The sequence below is a fragment of the Euwallacea similis genome, chromosome 5 (assembly GCF_039881205.1).
Source record: "Euwallacea similis isolate ESF13 chromosome 5, ESF131.1, whole genome shotgun sequence".
NCBI classification, from domain to species: Eukaryota; Metazoa; Arthropoda; class Insecta; order Coleoptera; family Curculionidae; genus Euwallacea; species Euwallacea similis.
Genome location: NC_089613.1, coordinates 1,342,324 through 1,366,314, shown reverse-complemented (window position 1 = coordinate 1,366,314; position 23,991 = coordinate 1,342,324). Strand labels below are relative to the sequence as shown.

General features: G+C 38.3%; 3 protein-coding genes and 1 non-coding gene across 9 annotated transcripts in view; 1 reads left to right on the top strand and 3 right to left on the bottom strand.

Annotated features, from left to right (window-relative positions):
* Window positions 1-140: 140 nt before the first annotated feature.
* Window positions 141-1,827, bottom strand: LOC136409089 (uncharacterized). The gene has a single exon (XM_066390394.1). The coding sequence runs from the start codon at window positions 1,668-1,670 to the stop codon at window positions 420-422; it is 1,251 nt and encodes a 416-aa protein (XP_066246491.1). The 5' UTR covers window positions 1,671-1,827; the 3' UTR covers window positions 141-419.
* Window positions 1,828-4,087: 2,260 nt separating this feature from the next.
* Window positions 4,088-8,672, bottom strand: LOC136409075 (aminopeptidase N). 2 transcript variants are annotated; one of them, XM_066390364.1, is made up of 14 exons: window positions 8,524-8,672; window positions 8,204-8,469; window positions 7,942-8,151; window positions 7,736-7,891; window positions 7,569-7,681; window positions 7,315-7,522; window positions 6,813-6,963; window positions 6,552-6,760; window positions 6,313-6,496; window positions 6,058-6,259; window positions 5,731-6,008; window positions 5,383-5,582; window positions 5,013-5,327; window positions 4,088-4,419 (listed from the first exon to the last, which is right to left on the bottom strand). In XM_066390364.1, exons 1-14 carry the CDS (start codon window positions 8,572-8,574, stop codon window positions 4,176-4,178), a joined length of 2,787 nt encoding a protein of 928 aa, XP_066246461.1. In that variant the 5' UTR covers window positions 8,575-8,672; the 3' UTR covers window positions 4,088-4,175. The 2 variants fall into 2 exon arrangements, with proteins under 2 accessions (XP_066246461.1, XP_066246462.1); XM_066390365.1 differs by having other exon boundaries at window positions 7,315-7,510.
* Window positions 8,673-9,783: 1,111 nt separating this feature from the next.
* TRNAL-AAG (transfer RNA leucine (anticodon AAG)) lies at window positions 9,784-9,865 on the top strand. Its single transcript has one exon. It is a non-coding gene; the product is annotated as a tRNA-Leu (tRNA).
* A 1,495-nt stretch (window positions 9,866-11,360) lies between these two features.
* The window catches only part of foxo (forkhead box, sub-group O), a 62,584-nt gene continuing 49,953 nt past the window's right edge, over window positions 11,361-23,991 (bottom strand). The window contains exons 3-10 of one of the 5 annotated variants that reach the window (XM_066390381.1): window positions 21,083-21,248; window positions 20,911-21,031; window positions 20,652-20,717; window positions 18,840-19,094; window positions 18,538-18,724; window positions 18,183-18,431; window positions 17,945-18,130; window positions 11,361-12,914 (exon numbers count right to left, since the gene is read on the bottom strand). In XM_066390381.1, coding sequence (XP_066246478.1) covers window positions 17,963-18,130; window positions 18,183-18,431; window positions 18,538-18,724; window positions 18,840-19,094; window positions 20,652-20,717; window positions 20,911-21,031; window positions 21,083-21,248 — 1,212 coding nt within the window. In that variant the 3' untranslated portion in view covers window positions 11,361-12,914; window positions 17,945-17,962. The remainder of the gene's footprint in view (window positions 12,915-17,944; window positions 18,131-18,182; window positions 18,432-18,537; window positions 18,725-18,839; window positions 19,095-20,651; window positions 20,718-20,910; window positions 21,032-21,082; window positions 21,249-23,991) is intronic. The other 4 variants (XM_066390383.1, XM_066390382.1, XM_066390385.1 and 1 more) reach the window with 4 other exon arrangements.

Sequence of the window (23,991 nt, the reverse complement as noted above, 5' to 3'; positions counted from 1 at the left end):
CAGCTGTAGTTATAAACCACAAAGAATCTGGAAAAAATCTGTCAAGGTGGATTATACAATTAAAGTAGGAAGTCATTTGTGCGTTTTTAAAGCATGAAATCTAAGTTGCAGCGTTAAAAATGGTGAAAAAAGCCGAAGCGTTTTTACGATATTATTTATTAGAACATGATCGTCAAGGCTGAAATTAACCACCACAAAACTACACGATAAGCCGATAGTAAGTCACAATCTCAATAAATAATGTTAATGCGTAATTACAAAAAACAGTGCAATCCGCTGATTTATTGGAACATGAAATATTTATTAACGACATATTTACTTAATTCCGAGATAATGTTTTCATTTATTATCTGAACTAGATTCTAACAAGAATCAATCATAATTCATAACATAACATTGAACTAGTTGGGGAGAAATAATTAGGCTTGAAGCCACCCACGTTTATGAATGGCAAGCACTGTGTCTCTGAGCTTCTTCCTGTGGTGAGGCCCTAGCAAATCCTTCCTGCTCCAATCAGAATCTTGAAACTCTTCGGAAGTGTGCTGCACCTTACCTCTTTCAGTGCAAATGGGTTTGAGCATCACCAAAACGTGATAGAGCTCAGTAGGAGCCACCTCATCCAGTTCTTTCAAAAAATTATCCCAGGAGAATGGAGACAGATCTACGTGGAAGGTTTCTAATGTATCAATTAGAGATTGGTGGTAAAGCCTTATGAGGTCTTCGTAGTGCACGTCCAACACGCTATTTATCACACTAGTAAACAAAAAGAACACCAAATCACAGCAGCAGCTCCAATAGCGCATTAGCTGCAAATCCACGATTTTGTTGCGAACGGTGGTGTCGTTCTCATTTTTCTGGACCATGGTGTTGCTCACCCAGAAATCCGCATGGCACATGGTGGCCCAAGGCTCGTTGGGTGCCGTGCGGTTCACCCAAGGAGTCGCGGCCCCATAGTCTACAATTTTCTGTATCGCTTTAAGATACGGTTTCAATTCTAGAACATCACGGGCACCATCCATTATGGAATTATGGAACGCCAGTCCCACTTCTGGAGGCAGCTGTTCCAATCCTTTATTGTGTACCAATGCTGGTACTAACTTTTTCTGGAATATTTCGGGCTTGAGAAGCTTAAGGGCTATAGGGACTGCATGAAATTGGGCCAAGTCTTTGAGAATTATTCTGGCAGCGCTGAGGTCGAATCCCTTGAGGCGATCCTCTGTGATAAAGCCTTGTACTTTAAGGTTCTCAAATATGAGCACTGCGTCTTCATCCACTATATTTTTGTTTTCGTCTACGCTGAGACGCGCTCCGTAGCACTTTGGGAAAAGTTTGTCTTGAAGCCGCTCCTCTGGCACTCCAAACTCCTTTTGCAGAGCTACCAGAGCCGGTATAGTTTCCTTATAGGCGAATACTTCCTTCTTGAAGGTCACTGGAACATCAAAGGCTATTCTGAGCATTTCGTTGGCGGGAATGAGCTTCGCTACCAGTTGCAAATTCTGTTCCTTTCCGCTGTCCTTCCTCTTGATTTTGACGTTAAGGGCCAGCATGACGCTGCCGTAGTGCTCCCCGGGGGCAGTTAGTACGCGCGTATCTTCACTTAACACCTCGATTTCTTGTCCGAGAGACTGGCTGAGGAGATTGCCGACATTGTGCACTTTCGATTTCGCCATTTCACGTCCGGTACCCAGCACCACTTGCTGGTACGGCTATCGAACCGATTCAATCGAAAATAAACATTTTCGACGCTCCAGATAATGCGCGACACGAAATTCAATTTCAAAATAGGGGGGATGAGTCGGCTTATCTGTCCCCTCTCAAAGTAACTAGTGATTATCTAACTGCAACAGTAATTGGAAATGATCTTTTAATTTTATCTCGTTGTCTGTATTCAAGTGGGAATTGATCTAAAAATATTCCATTCTGACAGTGTTGCAAGTTTTTTCTCAGTACTGCCTAGAAGTGCACTGAGTGGCGTTATTAGTGGCTTAATTAGTTCTTCGATTATAAGTACTTCATTCATTTAATCAAGTTGATTAATGAATTATGGTTCTGCGAATTCTTGATATATTCAACGACCAAAAATGGAAAATAACTATAGATTTCGAATTTTGAAAAAGTGTTTTTATTCGGCTCCTAAAGCCAATTTCAGGTCGCCAGATAATTCAGAATAGCCCAAAATATCATAAAATGCATTTACCTCACTGCAAGTTGAGCCAAAATCCCAATTAAAAATGCACCAACCGCCCTAAATTGAATAATTATATACGTACCTTTAAATCGCTTAAGATTGTTCAAAAAATCCCTTCAGATGTTACCTTCTTCGGACTAACCAGCAGGCGCATAGCAAAGGGAAAGCCGATAGAAAATGCTCTCTGATCAGCAGGGCACAGCATAGAGACGAATTGGCCAGATAGAGAGGCGGTGTTAATATTCTTCTTTGACATAGAAGGAGCATTCGACAAGGCAAGAACTGACAACATTTGTGATGCCCTTATGGAGCGGATCACCCCACCCAAGCTGGAAAGGGATATATACCTCTTGGTGTAAGTAGATTAAACCCAAACGCATGTTTCGTTGAAAATCATTCTTGAAATGGATAAATCACATAGGGGTGATTATGGAAGACCTGAAAGTGCCAAAATAAACGAGTTCAATGATATTCTGCATAGGATGAGTAAAATATGCTATTTATATCCTACTAACCGCGCCGATTATGCTCTAGGCACCTCTTGAATTAAGTGGGTTTAACCCAAATGCACCCCTAATTGAAAATCGTCCTTAAAATGGATAAGCCACATGGGACTGGTCATGGAAGAGAGGGAAGTGCCAAAATAAGCGAATTCAAAGATGTTCAATACAGGGTGTAACCTATCATTATAGATATATTTCAGGAATGAGTAAAATGCAAAATAATAAAAAAATGTTAATAGGTCCATGATTGAAAATGCACCATTTTTGATATAGAGGGTGGCAAAGTTTCACATTTTTTCTCATATATTACGCTTTTCTCACGTATATTTTGAATTAAATGTTTTTAATTTCGTATACCTATTTTCTTTAAGGCCCTCTAGAACAAAATGTCAAAACCGTCGGCAGCTACTGTACTACTTTATGATTTGTATCTTTTTTTTGGAACATCCTGTATGAATTATGGTACCAAATTTAAATTCTTTCTTCAAATCTTTCGCTTTTCGGTCTCTTGCAGTATTTTCGTATCTTTCACCGTTTTCGTAGAATTTTAAAAAATATCAATCGATGAAAATTATGCTGCTCAGTTATCGATTATCAGAAGCAATTCGTAGCATTTAATCAAATTTCTTAAAATAAAAATAAAATCTCAAAATATGAGAAAAAATGTGAAACTTTGATACCCTGTATATCAAAAATGGTGCGTTATTGACCATGGGTTTATTGGCTACTTTTATTATTTTGTAGAGTATTTTCGCTCCCTGAAATATCTCTCTGAGGATATGTTACATCCTGTATAGGACACGGGAAAGGTAACATGTGCGTCCTACTGACTGCGCCAATTACGCATATATGCACTTCGAGTAAATGGGTTAAACCCAAACACATTCTTCATGAAAAATCGCCCTCGAAGTGGTAAATCACATTGGACTTATGAAAGGATCGAAAATGTTAACAAAAATATAAACCGCTTTGCTTGTTGAACGAAATGGGAAAATTGAGCGAGAAAATAATTACTGAGAGAATAAGGCGGGAAAAAATCAATATGAATATCAGAAAGGAAAATCAACAATAAAAGTACGACAAGAAATTACAGAAACAGCAAGAAAATAAAGCAAGAAGCTTGAAAAATAGACCGGGGAAATGTAAAGAAAAACTGTTACAGAATGTAAGTACTTTAATAGTAAAGTACGAGTGTATCCAATATGAGGAAGAGGCGGACAGAGCCGCCTTTCTCTTCCGGGAGGAACTTTCGGCTCTTAAGTGTCATAAGACACTCTCGTTCATCAAGAGAGTTTTGCGATTTTACATATAATGTGGTCATCAAAATATTATTTTTCCTGCTGCATTTCTCTAACTTGGACTTCACTTAAGTACGTGATAATAATTAACACAATAATTAAAAAATTGTTAATTTTATTGCTAGATTATTAGCAACACCTCTAATTGCACTACTACAACGGTTTCCAACCTGAAGGAGAGCAATTCTACGCTTTATTCTCCTTTAAATAGTTATCCAACCATTTCTCGATAATAGGGAGGTTCTCGTTGCTCCACTTCGTCTCCTCCCTGATGTTCTTAAGAGCTTTCTCAATAACAAAGTCGGCATTTCCAAATTCCGTCTGTCTTTCTACGTAGAGCTCAGACACCAAATCCAGGCCTTCCTGGGTCTTGAACACGGTGGTCGCCGAGGTGATGATGCTGTTCCAGAGCATGGGTTTTTCCTCGAATCTAGAAGATTTTTAAACAATAATTGCGCAACAACTGAACATTGCGGTGATACTAATGAACTTAAATTTCATAGATGCTTTGCATAGTCATTTATGCGCTAAGGTCAAACGAAACCACACGGTTAAAGTCGAAATTTGCTGCCTATCGACTGCATACGTAATGCACCATTGTTTATTGTTAAGGTGCGAAGATACGATTAATTTAGTGATGTAATTGAATTCGTCATGTTCAAATTCGATCGTGCAGATTTCAACAAAGTGGTAATTTGCTTGACTTTAGTGCCTTATTTTGTATCCAAGATAAGGATGTACGTATGACCTTTACGATAGCAAACCAGGGGCACCTTACAGTTACATCAACAGTTCAGTTATAATAGAAAAATTAATCGATTTAAGTCCTCAAGGATTGTATTAATCGTTTCCTCACTGCTGAAAAAACGGTAGTTTCGCAGATCTGTTATTATCTTGATATTAGTTAGATAACTGCAAATAATTAGCTTTCTCTTTGATCGTAAAAGAATCTAATATAAAAGCAAAATTCATGCCGTTCACCAATCTGTCTACGATTTTAATGAGCGATTATGTGAGTTCTACCTGGCTTTAATAGGTTCCCAATTCTTCCGCAGGAAATTGAACAGAGTAGTGTAGCCGTTGGCCCCTCCAGTGAGCATGCTGAATATGAGATATATGTCGTTGTCGGAGAAATTTCCATTCTGCTCCAAGACTGTGATGTTCAAGAGTCTCTCGATTTTCCAGGAGTCATTGGGACAGCCCGCTAGAGTCTTCAACAGATACGTCCTTTCACTGGGTTTCCTTCCGGGGGGGAAGTTGATGATCCTCTGCAGGCCAAACTCCCATTCCTCCTTCGTGCCCCATTTGAATACTGGGCAGATGTATTGATTCGACACCCTGTTAATTAGATGAAAGAAGACCTAAATTTGAATGAAGAGGGAAAATTACTAACGGATTTCCTTCATCTGGATCAGTACTTTCGCTCCACTTCCTAAAGGCCTTTTGCGCTTCTTCGATGCAGGGCAGATATCCGGCCTGACATAAAAACACTTTAGAGGAGCTGCGCAAATGGGCCCTGCCCTCAGATTCACCTTGTTGAGGCTCGTTGCCCAATTCTTCATACAAGGGGGTCAAGAGAATCCTCACATACGTCTAGAAATAATTTTAAATGCTGTATAAAGGTGTCTTTAAGTTGCCACTAATGGGTTAGGGATGAGAGTTAGAGTGAATGGAGCATCTCAGGTGCTATTTATGACACAATTTAATACTTTTTTTGATATACTTTCCAGAGAAGCATTACCTGGAACTTTTTGTGGACCGCAGAACTGTCGATGTGCTTTCCGATGTGGTCAATCAACGTAAACACTGGATCCCAAGCCAGGTATTCCCTCTCATTTTTCAGAAATAGGGTCATGTTTAAAGCTGTGGCAAAGCTGAGGTCTCCAGCATAAGCCAGATTCCAGGCATCGTGAAGGAGCTTGGCCCTCGTGTAGACCGGTATCTTGGTCCTGTTCTCCGTTTGCAGATACTTGGCCAGTTTGTTCCAGTTATCCGTGTCGTAATTCACGGGAAATGGACCTGAAACCCATTGTATGAAACTGGTAAACTTTCTCGCATAAGTACTTACCAATTTCCTCTGGATTGACAATAACGAAGTTCTCTGCATTGGGTAAATTTTGCACCTCGATCTCCCTCTCTCTCTTCATCCAGACTAAAGGAGTGGTGTTAAGGAAATTCATCTTATCCTGACGAATCAGCACTACCGGGATCCACCACAGGAATTTTTCTTGATCAGGAACGTCATGAGGCCTCTCCCTCAGATACACTCGCTGTGAGATCAGGTCTTAATCCTCTCATTAATGAACCCAAAAAGTGCACAAACCTGATGAATTTTCGCTGAATTCGAAGCATAGTTCCTTGTAACAGTTACGACTGGTAGACGATCCTTGGTTATCCAAGATCCGGCAATTTCGTTAATGGTAATGGGTTCTGGAAGAGTTTTGTCGAATCTCGCTTGGTCCGTTAAAGACATCCAAATGTCGTCTCCGAAAAACGTTTTATATTGCCTAAAATTCACATAAAGTAATGATAGTATTGCTACTATGGTGATGTTATATCTACCTGTCAGCCATGAATCTCTGCATTCCATGTCTAAAAGTGCTTTCTCCAAGAGTGTAATTGAGCATCCTGAACACTAATTCAGTTTTAGCGGACGACGAATCCTGCTTAATAGCCGTGTTCTTGCCGTGGGGATATCTTTTGCTGAATTCGTAGTAAATTGAGTAGAGCATGGTCGTCGGCCAGTTGTTGAAAGTCTCATTTTCCCCTATCTAAAGCCGTTTTATGGTGCATTTTTCCTCGGGTGATTAAAAAGCAAATTACTTTGAGAGTGGTGTAAGCAGTAACATATCGCACTAGGGCGTTGTTGATATGAGCATCACTCCACCAGAATGGGGTGGCCAAAGCTCCCAACCATTGGTATACCAGTTCTTGGGTCAAATGCCACGATCCTTTGCTGCTTAATTCGCTTTCTCTTTACAAACAAAAAAGCAAAATGTAAAATAGTGCTTATAGATAATATAATTGGCAACTGGAAGATAATTTCCATAAAATGAGTCTGTGTTTCCATGGAAATTATTATCCTAAGAAGACTAAAGTTATTTAACACTAATTTTTTGTATTTTCTTGACAATAAGGTAAATTTGTGTTGTGGGTTGTAATGGCCTGTTCTAGATGGCGTCATCGGCAATTAATCAATCTACTCACTAGGTGATTTTTGACAATCTGGTGAATGGCGTGTTTCTAACAATTACTAATTTTAAGCCTAATTAAGCTGACTTCTTGGAAGTCAGCTTAGTTAGGTTTAAGTGTAAAAAAGGCTTACTTGAACATTAATACTCCCCAACTGTCAGAAGGCCTCGTGGCCTGATAGTTCGGCAGAGCAAAGATGTTCAACTCAGGCAATGGATACGGGGATCCCCAGAAGTCTTCCAGGAACTTTATGGATTTAGAGACCTTCGTGGTGATATTAACCAAGGCCCCAATGAAATCAGGCCTGGCCCAGATCTTCATCTTGATGTCTGGAAAGTAAACTATTGCTCCGTCTTACTTTAAGACTACAAACTACTCAGTTATTACCTTCACTGTCGCTGACATTGTGATTGGTGTAATTGAGCTCTGAAATCACCACTGCCATGGAAAATGTGGCTATAGAGGGTGTTGTCTGGAATTTATCAGTCACCCAATAGTTACTGAAATAGTAAAACTATTATGAGGAGAGATCATTAGTAATTGATTCTAAGTACTTAGGATCGCTGCTGGATTCTAAAGGCATATTGGAGACAGCTTTCATGAAGTTAGGTCTGACCACTGTTAGGGTTATTGGAACTTTATAGGAGGGCTCGTCGAAACATGGAAAGACTGTCCTCGCCATGTTTGGCCTCATAAATGTGGCCACGTACCTATGGATATAAGTATTATTAAGTGTTTTTCTGTTTTAGGCACAAATCACCATTTATTTTTCTTTGTGTCTGGATCCATGTATGAACTCCTGAACAGTCCTTCTGAGGTGTTATTGAACATTGGCCCTTTGAACTGAATGAAAATTTCTAGCACCCCTCCTGTGTTAACTTCAGAGCTAAGATCGATGGTCATTATAGACTGTTTAGGGACTTGCTCCCAATTAGATTTTAAAATTTGCACTTTGTTCTCTGATTGTTCTCTATAACAAATTTTCTACTTGTAAAATTGAAGAGCTTTATTTATTCTCTTACTTCTTAGGTTCATAGTCTGCGGGCAAAAGTTGGGCAACCTTCAAGGCAATTATCTTCAAGTCCACGTGCTTGTGTATAGATATCTGTTTGGTTCTATGCTGGATGGTGGCATTGATTCGAATTTCTCCACTGAAGTTGCCATGTTCAGCATAAGGGTGCAGCTTGATGTTATAGGAGTTGGGAGTTACCGCTCGAGGCAACTTTGTGTCGGAAATGAGTCCATGAGCAGCTATGAGGTCAATGCTTCGCTTCTCCAAGCCTTCAGCCTAAGATTTATACGTATAATAGATTGTTTGAGGACAAAAGCGGGTCAAACTTACGCCAAATGATGACCATAGGGCCAGGATAAAAGCGAACACTAATTTAAACATTCTCTATAGCTTATTAAAACTTATGTCGACATATCACTAGATCACCACCAATTGTGGTGCTGACAAGACAAGAACGGGGATTAAATTAGACTAATTTTAGTAGTGCCAAAGAATGGACGTAAAAATGATAGGGGACACTGGCCAACTCAGCTTAAATTCACTTATTCTAAAGAGTTTTGTTGCAAAATAGCTTCTAGGGGAATTGGCTAGTGACCCGAAACGAAAAAACGTTGCGATATCGCCGATGAATGGGGAATTATTCTATTGGCGAGTTAGGAGGGTGAATTAGCGCTAATCTTTAAATTAGAGGTTATTATGATCTCAGGAAGAAAACACCGTTAAATCACGGTGATTATTTAATGTTCGACGATTATTGGGGAACGTAATGTCGGTGATTCAAGGACCTCAATACCTTATACGTGCAGAGTGACAAAAAAATGCTGCTGATGCTTAGAATTCCAAAAATATCTGAATTTCTTCATTGCCTGATATGAAAGATTAGAATTGAAGAAAGTGAGAACCAATTTAGAGTTTTAGGAAGTCGCAGTAGCGACGAAATTAGAAATTTTGGGTTCCACTGCAATTTTCACCCCCCCCCCCCCCGACCCCTTTGTAATGGCCCCATCATCATTGTACCCAGTACCCAGCACCCCCATGATATCGCAATTGATTTAATTAGATTAATTATATTAAAAATTTTATTCACCAAATTGTCAAAAATCGCCTAATGATTAACATTTGCAACAACTAATGGTAACTAAAGGTAAGTCATTACTGTTAACGCCATCTAGAACACATCATTGAAACTTCGTACAAGCAATTTTTTCATGGTAGTTTTGTAATTTTCTTTAACGTAATATTGTGTGAAATTGCAGCAGGATTTCGGCACAATGACAAATGGAGAGAAACTTATATTTCAGGTAAATGATATTCTTTAATTTAGTTTGAAATTTGATTAACAGAACTTTGAGTCCTTCATATTGTCAAGAAACAACTTTTATTAGATTATTTTATAATAATATGAAATGAAGATATCTCACTACTTTGTAGTGTCCATTTTAAGGTTAAGGAATATTCACATATTGAACTGTGTTTGTGTTTAAGTGAATTAATATGGAGTATCTATAAAAAGCGATAAATATAATAATGAATTTATCAAATAATAATTGCCTTGTAATTATGTAAAACTTTCGTCAAAACAACATCAACGGTAGCGTGGCCGAGCGGTCTAAGGCGCTGGTTTAAGGCACCAGTCTCTTCGGAGGCGTGGGTTCGAATCCCACCGCTGCCAAAATTTTTTTATATTTCAATTAATTTTTTCAGTCTACAACTCATTGAGTTAACAATAATACGTTAGACTTATGTTTAGCAGTATATGCACTTAAAACATACTAAGAAACTTTGAGTACAGGAGTCGCTAATCGTAAGTCTAACGTATTTTGTGTTCGTCTTAGATTCAGCAAGTTTCTTCTTTATCGATAACCTTTCTTAGGAATGTTTGACTATTATAGATTTCCGACAGCACCAATTTCTCTCTAGTATATACATGAAACTTCCATAATTCATTTTTCACGTAAGGACAAAGTCAATCCCAAAGTTTGCAATAAAATCGGGCCCCTTTTAAAATTAATTCTTTAACAAGCGCTAATTCCCCTCAAGAACGCAGCGGGGAAACGGCGTTCCGGACTCCGGGGAACAAAGCTTCCGGTGCCCGCCATTGTGCCGGATATGACGCTGACTGATGATTCCGTGCCGTACTTTCAAAAGAATCTTTCTTAAGAATGTAAGCGATAGATGGTTCGCCCTATGTTAAGTTGCATTGCTCCTGGAAACTGTTCAGTTGCCAGCTCAGCAAGATTTTTAGGTTTTAGGGAAAGTTAGTACATCCTTTGGGTTCGTAGATCAAAACTTTATCTACCAAATAATTTCGATAGAAATCGAGGAAATAACTAATGATTTAGTTATATTCTATTATTTCTTTGAAAATTATCTTCTTGGTAAAGTTACCTATATAGTCTTTGATGTTGTCGGCATTACAAGAGGTAATGTCCTGATGCAAATTTGTGCGCAACTTGGCAACGCCAAACATGACGTAGCCGAAAATTCCGCGGCCTTTTGCTCTATCATGAAAAGAAGAATGATTATACTTTTGTGTCTAACACTAATGGGGCATTTGCTCCGCACCAGATTTCTCTCCCGTTTAAAATACATCGGGGGAGGATTCAATAAAAATTCTTGAATAATTTCCCACGCACGCATAAAGCCCTTTTCTCGAAAATTAATAGATGCAAGACCCTGCAAAAAATCTAATCCCTGGAAATTAATGTCTAGTTCTTAAGGTTGAATTTATCATTTGCCGGCGACAAACACCTTCCCCGGCTCAATTAATGCAGATGCAATTTATAAAATTTAAGAAAGTTTCTCGGCAGAGCTTAACTCAATATAAGACTACACAGTAACGGGAAGTCAAAAAACAAGTTAATTAAAAAAGTCGCTGACTATTCTCTCAGTTTATTTCACTCTCGACAAGGCGCAGATGGAAGACTGAAATGAGGAATGTAATATGCAAAATCGTCTTGATTGCTGAAGTTTGGTGTTGGCGATGAAGACTCCTGCTGCGTAAAGAAGATCAAGGAATATTAGAGCTAATACATCTTATTCGCCACATGTCAAGAATTACACCAGGCACTGCCTGTTCGTTAAAAGGTGTAGGCTCCTAAATCAATTAGTGTTACCTTCTGGCATCATATTGTCAGGAAATATGAAGGAAAATGAAACGAGATATCTAATCTTAAATAGACATCTATATTTTAAATCCTTCTCATACAAGTAAAACAAAAATTAAACTTCTAAAATGGATGAAAATCAAAATGAAAAAACTCTATAAAAATATAACGGAAATGTGAGAATGACCAGTACCGCAATGACGAGATGGGGGTAAATATTGATTTCGGTGGGAAATGTGGAACCACCGTCGATCTTCCAATTACTTCTCAGACTATACTGAAGCCTTGTAATCTTTTCCACCCACCGCTTATACACGTAATTAGACTAATTACTTTTATAAAAAAATATTACAAATGAAACAACAAAAGAAAACAACAGGGCTCGCCGATTGTGGCCACCTAAACTAGACATGTATATACATTAAATTGTTTTATTTGAAACCAAGAATAATAGCGCACCCCTGACAACATGTTTATTAATATTTTACACTAGACTCGATCTAATTAAACAAATCCGAAATAAGCCCTATATTTCGTTGTATTTGTCCGAAGATTAGGCGACTCTTATAACATTTCTTTTTATCACAAAAAATGCAGCGTTTACGTATCTTAAAGTCTTACAACACCTACCAACATTGACAATAAAGATCGCCTAACCCTCGGTTGAAGAAGGCGCCCCCGACTGGAACACCCAGTATATGTTACGTCGAAACAACAAATAGCGAGACAGGGGCGTCTTCTTAACCCCCCAAGAATTTTAATTAGTATGGAACTTGTTTTTTGGTCGTCACGAACTAAGAAAGCTGCGTTTACATTATCATTGAGGGTGCTGGACGCTCCAGGCAGTAACAGTGAACGCGGCCTTAATTTTCTATTATTCTAAAAAATCGTTAAGAACTTATAAGTAAAGCTACTATTATAAAATGGCACCAGAGCGAAATTGAACGGTCACGTCGTAGCTCACCTCCGTTCTCGATAAGTCTAACAATTAATTGACGGTTTGTCCTATATAAATTAAATAAAATTTACTAACAATCATTATTATTTATTAATTTATTAAGGTACCTCCGTACAAGCACGTTTCTCCATCCCTTTAAAACCAAACTATCGACTTCTTTCAAGGAACTACTAGGATGAACTTTTTTCAGTTTTAGCCTGGGAATTCCTTAAAAGCCAGGGTTGACAGAAAACATTGACTATTATGGCAAATTGAAAAATTCCCCGTTTAACAAAATATATTGTAAGTGAATTACATAAATATGTGTGTATATCTATTGCATTTAAGCAGAACATATTACAGTATGTATACGGATATCAATATGTACAAACATGTATACAAATGATGAGCATAAACCACGAGATCATAATATATATAACAATATTACGTAGTAAGATGGCATATTGCATAAAGAGTTTGAGGGTTCAAGGGGTGGGCAAAAAGAAGCGCCCTTTATTCAATATGCTTCTTGTAATCACATTAACGTCAACCGTTTAGTTTTGCACAACGAATTATAATAACGTAAACATCGCAGCCTATTTCTAGACAGTTACCAACTATTAATTGGGTTTATTTGGGCGGTGACACAGTAGCGTTGGTTTCTCTTTAGAATTAATCTGAAACAGAAAAAAGAAATGTTAAATCTCCTCATCAATTATAGGAGAGAAAGTAACATGAAATAGTATAAATATTAAAAGCCAAAATAACATTACAGTACTTGATACGATGTTATCTAATTAGGGATCCATCATTTAAAAAGTAGCATATGCGTTCGCCATATTTTCAAGAAACATTATTTTGTTTTGATCTGGAACTTAAGATTTTTATGAATTAGGTAACAGTATGAAATAAAATATTGTCGGATACACGTCTATTAAGTGTTGTTACAGTACTCGTTAACATATTCCAGACTCGTCCCCTAACCGCACTTCATCGAAAAAAAACTCGTATTCTAATAAGTCACCTAGTGGCTTGGTGATGTAAATAACTATTGGGTGACGAGACCGGAAAGTAGTGTTTTGCAGGGCAAGCAAAGTAGGCTCGGAAGCTTGGAAAGCTGGGTTCAACCCACTTTCGGTCGCGTGACGTGCCTACAATATTTTTTTTCTCCACCGACTCGAGCTGATACTTTATTCATATGGTATATCCTTTTCCCGACTCTTCAACATTTTACCAGAAAATTGTATTAAATCACCCTTTCGCAAAACTGCTGCTCCACGTCTTAAGACTAGTGGCGTATTATAAAAGAATCGATTAAGATAATGTGCCCCGCCAAGGCCCCTTTTCATCGCTATGAGAACCCGAACTTATGTACTCGGTTTGCAAATCATCATCGCCTGCGAGGGGCCAAAAGTGGATAGTAATGGAAGCTTCCAGGGGCGTATATGGCTAAGAAAAGTACAAAATTGCCTGCAAAAGTTCTATTAGTAGTGGTCGGTTCATTTACTGGATTTTTATTGAGATACATTGGACAGTTTAATTGCTGCCCCTGTTCGAACTTTGGATTTATCCCCAGATAAGGATAAACTTAATTAGCCGAATACCTTAGTCCCTCTAATTTGTGAGTGTCCATTAATGGCAAAGAACTTTTATCTCTCTAAGACTTTACCTTGATCGAAGAGGAAAAATTGGCGCAGCTTGGAGCGTCAGACGCCATCGAGACGCCCTCGTCGACGGCGGCGTCTGAAGCGTCACATTGTGGCGTCTTCGAAGGTAATTTGCAATTTTGCAATTTTTAGTTTTTATAGTCCAAGTTGTTTTATTGCTTTAGGAAGTTTCTTTTGCCCTCTTCAGTGCTTCATAAGTTTTCTTTGAATTAGGCAAAATAGTAACTATATCGTAAATACAACGCTTTAATAACGATAAAACGGGAAAAAGAGAGACGGTTTGTCCTTTTTATGTCTGCAATTCATTCGGGGACTTTTCCTGATTCAACGATTTTTGGAGAAAGTTGGTAAATGGAGTTTTATCAACTCGTAAAGTAGGTAAATACTTAGGAATCAATGGATAAACTGATCTATAGAGGCTCCTCTGGACTGCCCAAGTGAGGTTGAGAATGGAAAATCTATAACTATCCAAATATTCAACTTTCTATTTGTGTTTTCTCCTTTGTTTTTAGGTCTTTTATTACTTGTAACACTGTCCCTCTTCTTCCAACTTCTTCCAATTGGTACTGTAAGAGCATCCATTACTCTACTGTTTTCTTTCCTTCTATCATTTTATTAAAGTTGAAGTGTTGGATTTTCTTAAGAATCTAAGACTGACCTTAAGGCTTAGGAGGAACACTACAAAATTGAAGGATTTTTCATGGTCGTTCATCCGAATCAGACCGAGTCTGGTTTGGACATTTGATATTTTTCTCATACACAATTCTAATTACCAGTTACGTCATTATAAATTCCATTGTCGTAGATGCGCACGTTTTTCCCAAGTTAAGACGTTTAAAATCGCACGATTTTAAATTAAATATTAATACTGCTTTAGATTAGCTAAGAATAAAAAAATTTGCTAAAACAACTGAATGTTTTCCCAACGGAGTCTTGCAGTCACTGTCTACGCCACTGTAATTTCATTGATGTACACCGAAGACATACTTATGATACTGGGAATTCTACACCACTTTCTCGATCATACAAGTCATTTAATCATTTTCTCAAAGAGGGGAGTAATATAAGGTTTCGTTACTTTCATACGCAGTTTCCCAATAGGGTTGTGAAGAATTTAGATAAATGACGGTGAATTTTTAATTAATTTTAAGGGAAAAAGTGGCGTTTTCCGAACCGTTAACTCCAGTTAAGAAGATCAATCAAATTAGTAGTCGCTGATGGTGAAAACAAATTAAGGGGACGTCAACTTTGGTCGGGATGGATGTGTTTAATTTATGCATGAATTAAACATTAATTCGGGGGTCCCCCCAGTGCAGTACGCTGATTTATCGTCTCGGCATAATTTCTGGATTTATGTCCAAAATTATATCTTCATAAATTCCTTCGGAGTGACCGGAAAATCGACGTTCAAAAATTACAACTTTCCGCAAAGTTTCGGACTAATCAAATTTCCTTCTAGGGAATGATTGAATTTAAAATTCAAAAAGGGACCTCCTTCTCGTGCGAAGTTGACATGATAAACTTAATAAACGGCGTTTAGGAGGACTTTTCGAGGGGATGTTTGTGTCTGGCAATTGAAATTTTTCCTGGAGTGGATTTTGCTAAACTAACGTCTCATCCGCTGAATATTTCCAGTAGTATATTCTACCTTGTTTACTGTTGCTTAGTATTGACAAATACCTCCGAGTTTCTTTTCATGCCGGCGCAAGATTCTCCTTCAACAATTTAATTGCAGTTTAATTGGAATTTGAAAATTAATATTCAAGGAGTCACGGTGTAAAGTCTTGCTTTTTCCTTCGTTTGAATTGTAAGTATTCTGGAAATAGTAGGCTTCATACAGGACGATTATTGATAACAATAATTGATAACGTATTGAGGTCGCACGTCCGTTATCCGAGCTAAAAGGATTAATATCGATGGACTGTCACTCGAAATGGAAAAGTCACTTGAGCGATATATTTCAATCCCCGTTTCCTTTCCTAATACATCAAAACGACTTCCCCGAAGGGAAAAACCTTACAATCGATATGATTTTTCCCTTTAATTATATGTGCACAATTTGAGGAAATATGATACACGTTGCCCCTTAAGAGTAGCTACAAGTTGCAGCTATTTAACATTTAACTATACTCCGCTAATGAGCTGTTGGAAACGTTATCTTTAATAATATTCTTGGATTGTAAACTTTCACTTTCCTGTTTATAAAATCAGTGCCGCACTGAGAATGGAAATGTCTAATTAAAAATTTTAATCGGAATTAATTTTTAGAATTATTCTTCGCTTGAGCCAAATATTTTATGTCAATGTATTTTCTGCGTTTTAAAAAACGTTTTGTGTGTGAAAATAGTTTCAGTTTTCGATCTGTGAATCTTGCGGCGTATGGAGGCGAGAAACTCTTAATTTATGAATTTGAAAAGAAACTTTTTTAAATTATTTTACTTGAAACTGGATATACTACGTCAATCACCTTTACTAACTTTTTTTGACTGAATGGAATCCTCGTGACTGTTAATTATGAATTTAGAAATAACCTTTTTTGCTAGTTTGCGAAAGGATCTTTTTCTAATAGATTAATAGGACTTCTCTGTGGGAAAACGTTCCGATCAATATGCTTTTCCCTTTAATTATGATCCCGAACACAATTCGTGGAAATATGACACACACGCTGCCCTTTGGGGCAGCAACAAGTTGCAGCTGCTTGAAATTTCATTCAGCCTGCATCCTCCAATTTCGAGGACAACCTTGTTTAGCACAAATAACGGAATTTGAACTTGCATCGGCAACTTGTTGTACTTGGCAAACGACCCTTGTGCGAACTTCCGGATTGCCATCTGTCATATCGAAAACCCATGAGGGAGGCATTACGTTAACATTCTTCTTCGACAAACGGTCTAACGATATCTCTGTAGGAAATTTATGCCCTACGAGCCTCTCCGGTGGCCTAATTGATTGCATTTTCCACTCTGGACTCGAATTGTCTTCACCTTAGTTAGTTGGGAAAACCGCAAGTGTACGGTTACGCCATACAATCGGAATAAGATATATTAAGGTCGGATGGGAATTGATTGGCCATATTTTCCTCTCTTGTTAGCTTACACCGTTCGAGTTAACTGGAAAAACTTCGCAGAGTTGTATTGCGTAATGCAGAGTTCGGTTACAAAGAGGAGAAAAATTTTAAGGGTAAATCGTTCTAAGAGCGCTCTTGTCTCGATTGAATTCGCGAGTCGTTGAAGAGTATTAAGAGTGGGAGACGAAGAAGTTTCAAATTTAAAACCTTTATGGAAAGAAGTTTCAGAGATTTAAACATAAATAAATTCCACTATAGTTCCACGTCAAGCACTCTAGGCTCCAGTCCAAGCCGCTAAAGACTTACAAAAAAAATCCTAAAGAATCGCCCTAAGGATAAATGAAATTTTTTGGAAAATCTTAGACGGCCTCCTAAAGTCAGTCTAGAATCTCCTATTTTCTCAAAACTTCCTAAAACAATTCCCTAAGGTCTCCAGTAGTCTTCCCCCCATCTTTAACGCCCCTCTGTTTGTAGTAAGCGCCTCCTACGTCCTTTCGTAGTCGATGCTGTTAAAATATCCATATTCTAGACAATCCCTTAAGCCCCGGTAGAGCTATGAAAAGTCATGGCTTCAAATATCCCAATGGAGTCCTCAAGTTTAATAGAGATTCGCCAAATTCTAGAGTGTAATTTGAGGTCAATTCAAGTCATTTAATAATTTCGAATGTAATTTTTTAAGGTCAGCAATTCTACTCTCCTTTAAGCCTAAGGTCACAATTGACACCAGTAGAACGTATGGTGACGTATAGTTATAGGAGTCTATACAACAATATTAAATTGTTTAACAGAGTTACAGTGGCGGTAGAAAATTGATTTAGTTTTAATTGCCCAAACTAGATTTTGGGGTTTGAAGGAACATATTAAGTTGTATTACAAAAAGTAAATATTAACAGCTGATTACAGTGCTTTTGGCAATTTAAACTGTTTGTTTTGGAAACTTTGCAGAAAAACGTATATGCTAATGCGGACATACCTGTATTCCCCTTCGAGACTAATGAACCCACGAGGGAGAGGTAACCGCTACTTGGGAGTAAGCCGGTGGAGGAGCCTGCGCCCCCGCTATCGTCCCATCAGCTGTCTGCTGCACCATAGCTTGCTGCTGCCCCCCAAAATTGAAGTCCAAACACCCTTCTGCGTTCAGTTCTTGCTGAATTATATCCTGCAATATCCCTCGTTTGTATTCTTTATAAGACAACCCTCCCACAACTTACCTCAACATTACAATCGAAACCTCCAGGCAATGAGTCTACGTGAATATTCAGATCCTCGCTGACATTGAGGGCGCCGATATATTGACCCATCATGGTAGAGGGTGTTACCTGATTTTGGGGAGTCAAAGGAGGACTTGAGGAAGGCGGTCGGGGCGGCAGCCGAGCTTCCATGAACTGATGCGTGCTTAACGGATCTGGTGATGGTTCAGAGTGAGGATACGATGGGGACATGCCCGTAGGTGACATGTTCTATTAGAAGAAATCCATGTTACGAAAGTGGCCTCCAAACGTAATTACGTATTAATTAGTTATTCACCAATACACTTGATCATTAAATAACTATTTCGGGTTTTACCTCAACTTTAACACACTGTTGCTGCATGGTACACGTACAGGGTTCCATCCTGTGTATCAAACAGGCGTAGGGCGAAGCACCAGTCATGGAAGCGTATTCCCTATGAGGGAACGAAGTGTCGTTGAACAGGGACCTACTATAGGGAGGCGGGGGTTGACTAGCGGCGCCCTGCCTCTGATTCAGGTACCTAAAACCCGAATATTACACCATTACTATGCTCAAAGACGCACGTACAACCCAAAAAAAAAAAACAAAGCGGTTCAGAAGCGACACCCCAACGCAGCAAAAATGCTCTTGCTCACCCCATGAATTGACCAGGCTCCAGTTTCATTCTTTGCTCTAAGTTGCCGGCCAATTGGTCGGGAGAATAGCTGCCGGCGTTGTTGCCACCCCCACTGGGGGTGGAATTGTTGATCAGGTCGGAATTGCTGAAAGTCGAACTGTTAAACCCAACCCATTCGGTCTCGATGCCCACCGCTGGAATAGGTGAGAGTCGGGCTGAGGATTGGGAGGAGGTTCTGGGCCTGAAGTCGGGACTCAGCTGAAAACCTCCTCCGCTGGGAGAGAGATAGCGATTGAGATTACTTTAAGTGTGACAGAGAAAGAACGAGAGTTATGAGCAATGAGCCTGGATTTAAAGCGAGTTAATGATGAATTTCTGGTGGAGTTAGCAACGAGAAATGGTTACAGAATTATGGTGTCAATGTGCAGGGAATCCTGTTTTCTCGGTGGGTTTAGCACTTCTTCGCCGGGAACCTAGGATATTAATGACCGAGTTTAGACAAGCGAGGCATGCATGGAACCAATAATTAATGCTACTTCGTACCAGAAAGCCAAATTCCTGTATCTATTTAACGTTAAAATGTACAAAGTTTTATCACGGTTTGGTTCAAGCGCAGTTTTTCACTGTTAGAACGCCCTGCTACTTCTAATTAAAAAAAAAAGAAATAGGGTAAGAGAAAGAGAGGGAAAGAGAAAGAGAGAGAGAGAGAGAGAGAGAGAGAGAGAGAGGAAGAAGTAACTTATGAACTTTTAAAAATAAACTAATGCAACTCGACTGGGTTTGCATAGTTGATTATTATTGAATGGCCTATTAAAAGGACAAAAACGGACTAAAATCTGACCTACACCGTTCTAAAATGCCAAAAAATGAAAGGCGAGTTAGGTGAAATACTAAAAATCATCCACGCAAATCCAGTGGCATATCAAATAGCGGTATCGGCGGTTGAAGCCGATACAGAAACTAACTATAGAGTCTAGACTTTCAATATTTCTAACTAGATTTAAAGACAAACCACGTTGTTGCTTTTCTTTCAGTTTGAATTCTTCAGAGTCCCTTTACAAAGTTCATTAAAAGGATAAAAATAGATCACAATCTAGATTCAACAATTCCTAATAGCGACCGAACATAAGCCACGTCACTGATTTTCTGTCTTTGCATGTCCTAAATTTCGATAACAATTCGTGAGATGTCTAAAGCTTGCTATAAAAATCCAGTGACGTACGAGAGAGGTATTTAAATTGAATAAAATCACGACAAAATTTGCCCTTAGCAGCCTTGATTTCAAAAATGAAATTGCATTTTCAAGCCTAAAATAAGACACAGAAAGCGAGTTGAAAACTTCAACTGAAATTCCACCTGGCTCACAAGCTTTATTGAAGTGTAAGCACTCAGAAGAAAGAAAATATGTTTTCCAAGCTAGACATAAAACTGAAAACGATTTGTTATATAGCAAATTTCGATATAACAATATTGCTCTAAAATTGTGGATCTTTTATGGCAAAGAAAAATTGCGCTCGGACTAAACAATGATTGGAAAAACTTGGGAAAAACAATAATGAGTCGAATTTAAGTCTACAAACTTAAGTTTGAACTAAAAAGAATAAAAAGCACATAAAAACTACCTTATTTGCGGATCTACGTAGACTTCAAGCAAACCTTCACCAATTTTCCATATAAATTGTTCGATTAGAGTTAAATCGATGTAAACTTTAGGTCACAAAATTTCTCGAAAAATTCCCATTGAATAAAACAACTCCCAGTAGTGATTTTGCATGATCAAAACATTGATGACGAAATTAACATCTCAACACAAAACGTCTTTGTTTTTTACCTATAAACTGAGGGATTGGAATAAGCCCTCGGCCGGGATTCTGGACTTATCTGGAAGCCACTGGAGCTGTCAACAAGACACACAATAATAATTATCATTTTACATCAATTTACAGCAAGCTTACATCTCTTCATTATCAACAAAATCATGCACTAAGTCTGTTAAAAACAGGTGGAAGCATTAGTAAAGTACTACTTAATATTATAACAACGCACCACTTTAAGTTTTTAAATTGAGGGTAGTTTTAGGGGTGGTTTACCTGTGGATGGTGGGAGACTCAGGGAAAAGATCCAGACTCTCGGAAACTGAAGAACTAGGGCTGGGCGGCTGGTCCGGCAAAGTACCGTTCCTCATCAATTCTACCTTCTTTTTCACTCTTCCTACGAGCCTTTATCGTAAAAAATGCAAAAAATTTGGAAAGGAAAAAATACCTCGTCGTTTTTCAAATTTGCTAGTTTCCATCGAAACCGCCCTCCTCCTAGGCGACTTTCCAGGCTTCGCATCAGGGTTAATCATCCACCAAGAAGACTTCCCCGTACCTTCATTCTGCACCCTCATAAACCTGTTATGCAGAGACAGGTTGTGTCGTATTGAGTTCTGCAAAAAAAAAAAGTTGCTCTCAGTCAAATAATCGAGTTAAGAAACTACATCGGGGGGACATAAAGAGATTAAGTCATTAACATAGAGGGGGAGAAACATTTCGAACTTCACTGAAGGGGGGAAGGTCATTAAACATCGTTAATTTATTACCAGAGGAAAAAATGAATTTTTCATAGGGCAGACTCATTGGCGCCCGTCGAAGTCCGCAGGTATTACCCTCTTAAAGTGATTATGTAAATTCAGATTTAGGGGGCGGTTTGTATTCAGATTCAGCTCGTAAAACTCTCAAAAATTGCCGAATTAAATCGCAGAAACTTTTCTTGGATACTAATCAGAGTACGAAAAAGTTCCATTTTTGTAACGTTCCATAAGTAAGCGAGAGTGTTATAGAAACGGGGACGGGGTGAATTTGTAGGAAGTTACAACCCCTACAGTAGTGTTATCGAAGATTGCGGCTTTGCAGGGGATGAAATTATGCGAAAACTCCCTAAATCAGATCACAATCGTTTGTTAATTGAAACAAGATATCTTCGGAGTAGTTGGGAGAGTAATACAGTTTTTATCCTTATCTAACCGCACGTGATAAACAAAGGTGGCGATACGATCCTGCCACGCAGCTGATGTCGCTTTACAATTTAAAATACAAATTGATGTCCAGGGTCTGAATTTCTAAAAAAGTTCTCAAATAAGCTGTCTTAAAAAGTTGATCGAAATTTTAATTTTCCAATATTAATAATTTCGTTTTGACTTGCTGTATGCATGTTGACCTTGAGTAGGACTAAGTTAATTCAGGTTAGTTCTGTTTAGAATCCCTTATAAATAACCTTTTAAATAACTCCATATATCCTGAAAAGAAAAAATATGTCCAGGAATATCAATACATTACTCATGTTCAACTTATTCAAACAGACCGTTTTCTTCTTAAAAATAGTCGATTTGCCAATATTCACTCTATAACGCAAAATTGCCATTGTGCTCATTTGGTATCAATTTGGTTGGAAAATTTTATTGCACCAATTTGATGAGGAATGAACCTTGAAGCTACACGAATATTTCCTGATTTGAAGCTGCAATTGCACATTAAAACCAGACATTTTCGAAGTAGCAGGAAGTGTTTTATTTTTGTCTTTATCCTACTGCACGTGATAAGCAAAGACGGCTATATGATCGTGGAGCAGCTGATTATTAGTTTGCTTTAAAGTGTGAATGACAGTGGTGGTAATTAAAATTTCTAAGTGATAAAACAACTTTATTTTCGAAAATTACTTTATTTATAGAATTTATGGGGTTTCATTATATGGTAATTATATTTCTAATTATTGTAACAGCATACTGATCATTTCTGCTGAGTTTAGTTTAATTTGAAAACGTGATGTAGCATATTTTTGCCCAACTGAATTTGGTAGTTATACCATTGTATGTTCTATATACAGGCTGGGTTTCTAAAATTTGAAAATTATTGTATATGGATGGAGATAGGAAAAAAGCGCAAGTACAAGTTATATATTTTTCTGTAAACTTTTAGGATATGCTATTTGAAGGAAATATATCGAAAATCCGATATTAAGAAAACGAATTATTAAAGTTGTTTTTTTAATTGAACACTAGGTATATTATAAAAACATTTCATAAAGGTTTCGGTCCTGATTTTAAAAATATAGATTTTTCATATCATTATGAAACATCTCTAGAGATGTTCTCGCACATAATTCATATTTGCCATTGTTATCTAACTGCTCTTCGAATGAACTACCTGCTTTCTCTATGTTTTCAAACTCCTAAATCAAAATATATTTAATATTCAGCTTTATCAGCTTCAGCAACATCAAAAACACTAACCATCGGCCAATAATAATCTCCACTTCGACCTCATTCGATTAAAAGGTCAAATCTACCAGTGATAAGGAGTCTCCCGTCAAATTCTTCTCGAGTTCATTGCCGAGTTGATGTTGACGAAATCACATGTTACAAACCAATTTCCAAATCCTGTTAATGACGTCATTAACGAGAAAACCTTGTCCAAGTGACCCGAGCTGAAATTTCATGTCACGAAAAGACTTTGACCACGAAGTGGATCATAGTGTGATTGGCCGTAAGTGGACCTAATCACAATGGCCAATCTGCATACATTGGCCTCTGCATAATTTATTTATCACTTTCGTGAAAGGCTTAATTGAATTTATACGAAGTAAGTATTCTCGTGAGGGGAAGTCGTAAAATTTCCATAAAAACGTTTTACTACTGTTCCCAGACTAATATCAGGTTTGAGGATAAGATATATGTATGATGCAAAAGGAAAAGCTCCGTGTTGCTGGTCCTGGAGAATTGATACGAATATCCATTCTACGATCCTCTCATCGGAACAAACGAACAAATAATAATTCATCCCTTGCAAGAGTTGCAATTCTTCGCAAATAAGTTTTATTATCTATCGGAATAAATTACCGAGCGACAAATCATGGAAAGTTGCAGCGAGAGTAACAAACTTTTATTTTGTCCGAATCGTGACAGGTGACGTTACCGCTCCGCGAGGTGCTAAAGTGGCGCCGCGATGCCCGACGCCACGTCCGTCCGTCGGGACGCCCCGATCTCTTAATCCGTCCCGTATTCGCTTCACAGTCGTCGAAAATTAATCACCTCTCTTCGGCCCTGATGCTGCCGTCCGGACCGTTATCCCCGGGCTTTCTTTTCAATTCCAATGGAACGGATAATGGAAAGAGGAGAGGCCCGACCATGGCCT

Excerpts from the sequence above, each read along its gene's own strand:
- LOC136409089 (XM_066390394.1), bottom strand. The coding sequence starts at position 1,670 with ATGGCGAAATCGAAAGTGCACAATGTCGGCAATCTCCTCAGCCAGTCT.
- LOC136409075 (XM_066390364.1), bottom strand. The coding sequence starts at position 8,574 with ATGTTTAAATTAGTGTTCGCTTTTATCCTGGCCCTATGGTCATCATTT. Across the intron at positions 6,964-7,314 it reads TGGGGAGTATTAATGTTCAA|AGAAAGCGAATTAAGCAGCA; the intron begins GTAAGCCTTTTT and ends TTGTTTGTAAAG. Across the intron at positions 6,009-6,057 it reads TGTCAATCCAGAGGAAATTG|GTCCATTTCCCGTGAATTAC; the intron begins GTAAGTACTTAT and ends AATGGGTTTCAG.